We start from the raw sequence: 2,500 nt of genomic DNA on the forward strand, positions 1-2,500 counted from the left end.
CAGTCACACTGACCTGTTACCATGGCAGGACACACACAGAGGGACGTGTTGATGTGTGTGTGTGTGTGTGTGTGTGTGTTTCTTCTGCACTATGCTCCAGACACATGAACACGCTCAACATATTTGTATGTTTGTTTCGTTTTTGTAAAGTCTGTTTTCCCCCCCTTTTCCAAATGTAGAATTATTTTTCCCATTGTTCCTCTATTTTTAACCCTCTCCCCTCTTTTTAATCAAAATATTTAAACGTTTCCTTTCCCTTTTTAATTTCTTTTGTATTGCTATTTTTCCCTTTTTATTCCTTTTCTTCTCCTTTTTATTGTTTTCAATACATATCGTCTGTTTATTATTATTATTTTTCAGTTATTCTTTTCCTCTCCTCTTCTTTCTGCGAGGTTGAAATGTCTTCAAATGTCTCAAAAAAAATAAATAATAAAAAAAAAAGACTTTTTTTGAAAAACAAAAGCACGTCACACCAGGTCATCCCGAATCGTTTTCTAACCTCAATTATATCCCGATCTCTAGATGATAAAACTTGCTTGGCATTCGCCAAGATGCCGTATCCTTGATTCCGTATGCTATATTTCAAGCATAAATGAAATGTTGTTTTCCGCGGGGCTCACGTGCGAGGCTCTCATCCGCGCTGGTCGCGTGCAAACGGCAGAATAAACCCGCCGACCGCGGCTGATGAAATATTTAACCGCGAAAAACCTCATTACCTGCGCCGCTGTAATTACCCCGGTGCGCGGGAAACGTGGCATTAGTCACGTCTCGAGTTTAATCAGCGAGGGAAACAGCCGGCGGAGGAAAACACCCGTCAAACAGTCGGCCGTTACGCAACCGAGGCTCGTTGGCGAGGGGAGACCCTTCGGTTCGGACCGCTCTCTTCTGCTCACCAAGCCTGCGTTTATTTGATCCAAAATATTATGATGACGACTTCTATGCCAGCGCGTGCTGAACTGCGATTTATTTCTGATTTCTAAGCGCCATCGCTCCACTTTTAAGCGCCGCGCGGCCTCGCCGAACCCCGTCTGCCCCCTGTGCGTGACCTTTGACCCCACTGACCCTTTACGTGACCTTGCAGGATCAGCCCCAGCCGCGTCTGCCGCCCGTGAGAGAGACGTATGGCCTGAACCTATTGGCCAACCCCCCGGATGAAGACATCCTCATATACCACAGGTCAGGAGATCCCAAAAACAGTACAAAATATCATTAACAGCTGTGTGAATACGTGTTGAAATTTCATTTAATTCTGTGATTTGATTCAAAAAGGCTCCATTTTGGTATCTTGAAGGTGCATGCTAGTACGCATTAGAAGCTAATAGGTACAAAAAAGGTAATTTTGTACCTTTTTTTTTTACTCAGAGTGCTGTAAATGTCTTTACGGAGAAAAAACGGTTTCAGTTTAACGGGTCCTTGATGGATAAAGGTTCTCATAAAACATTGTGAGTCGCGCAGAGAATAAAACATTACTAACCGGAAATAAAGCAAAGCTAAAACGCAAATGAAACCGAATAGTGATATTGAAACGTAGCTTTAAATAAAAGTTACAAATATGAAATTAAATTGTAAAATTGAAGCCAAAATTAACGTTTTGGTTTTTTTTATTAAAAAAAGAGGAGAAACGTTTGTATAAATATTCGATGGAAATCATGCAATAAAAATTTTAAACCAAAATGACAATCAATGAAACCCACCTGGTAATAATTAGCAAGAAAATGTAAAATGAAACAAAATCAAATGTTTGGATTTCAGTTAATGTTATTTCAGGTAAAAGAAATGTGTTGGATTGAGTTAATGAGCTGAAATAAAATGTTTAGGTTTTTTTTATGTTTGGTTGGCATGTGTTTGAAGTAACACCAGTGTGCCGCTTCTCTGGTGTTTTCAGAAAGCTGTGTTCAGTCGCCTCACGCTGTTGTCTCCACACGCCGTCTCTTTCTCCAGAGAATCCCTCAATCCGTCTGAATCAAATGACTGCCATCAGCGGCTCGTCATGCACACACACACACACACACACACAGACACAGGCACACAGACAGACACACACACACACACACACAGGCACACACACACACACACACACACACACACACACACACACACACACACACACACACACACAGACACACAGACAGACAGACACACACACAGACACACACACACACACACAGACAGACACACACACACACACAGACAGACACACACACACACACACACACAGACAGACAGACACACACACACACACACAGACAGACACACAGACACACACACAGACACACAGACAGACACACACACACACAGACACACACACACACACACACACACAGACACACACAGACACACAGACACACACACACAGACACACACACACACAGACATACACACACACACACAGACACACACACACAGACAGACACACACACAGACACACAGACATAAACAGACAGACGCACACACACACGCACGCACACACACAGACACACACACACACACAGACACAGAC

The 2,500-nt window shown here is 42.8% G+C and overlaps 1 protein-coding gene across 1 annotated transcript in view; it reads left to right on the forward strand.

The window, feature by feature from the left end:
- fig4a (FIG4 phosphoinositide 5-phosphatase a) overlaps positions 1-2,500 on the forward strand; it is a 60,530-nt gene that overhangs the window by 51,718 nt on the left and 6,312 nt on the right. The window contains 1 exon segment of the mRNA XM_043220553.1: positions 1,082-1,176. Within this exon segment, the coding sequence (XP_043076488.1) occupies positions 1,082-1,176 (95 nt within the window).

Source organism: Puntigrus tetrazona, chromosome 20 (assembly GCF_018831695.1).
Source record: "Puntigrus tetrazona isolate hp1 chromosome 20, ASM1883169v1, whole genome shotgun sequence".
NCBI lineage: Eukaryota > Metazoa > Chordata > Actinopteri > Cypriniformes > Cyprinidae > Puntigrus > Puntigrus tetrazona.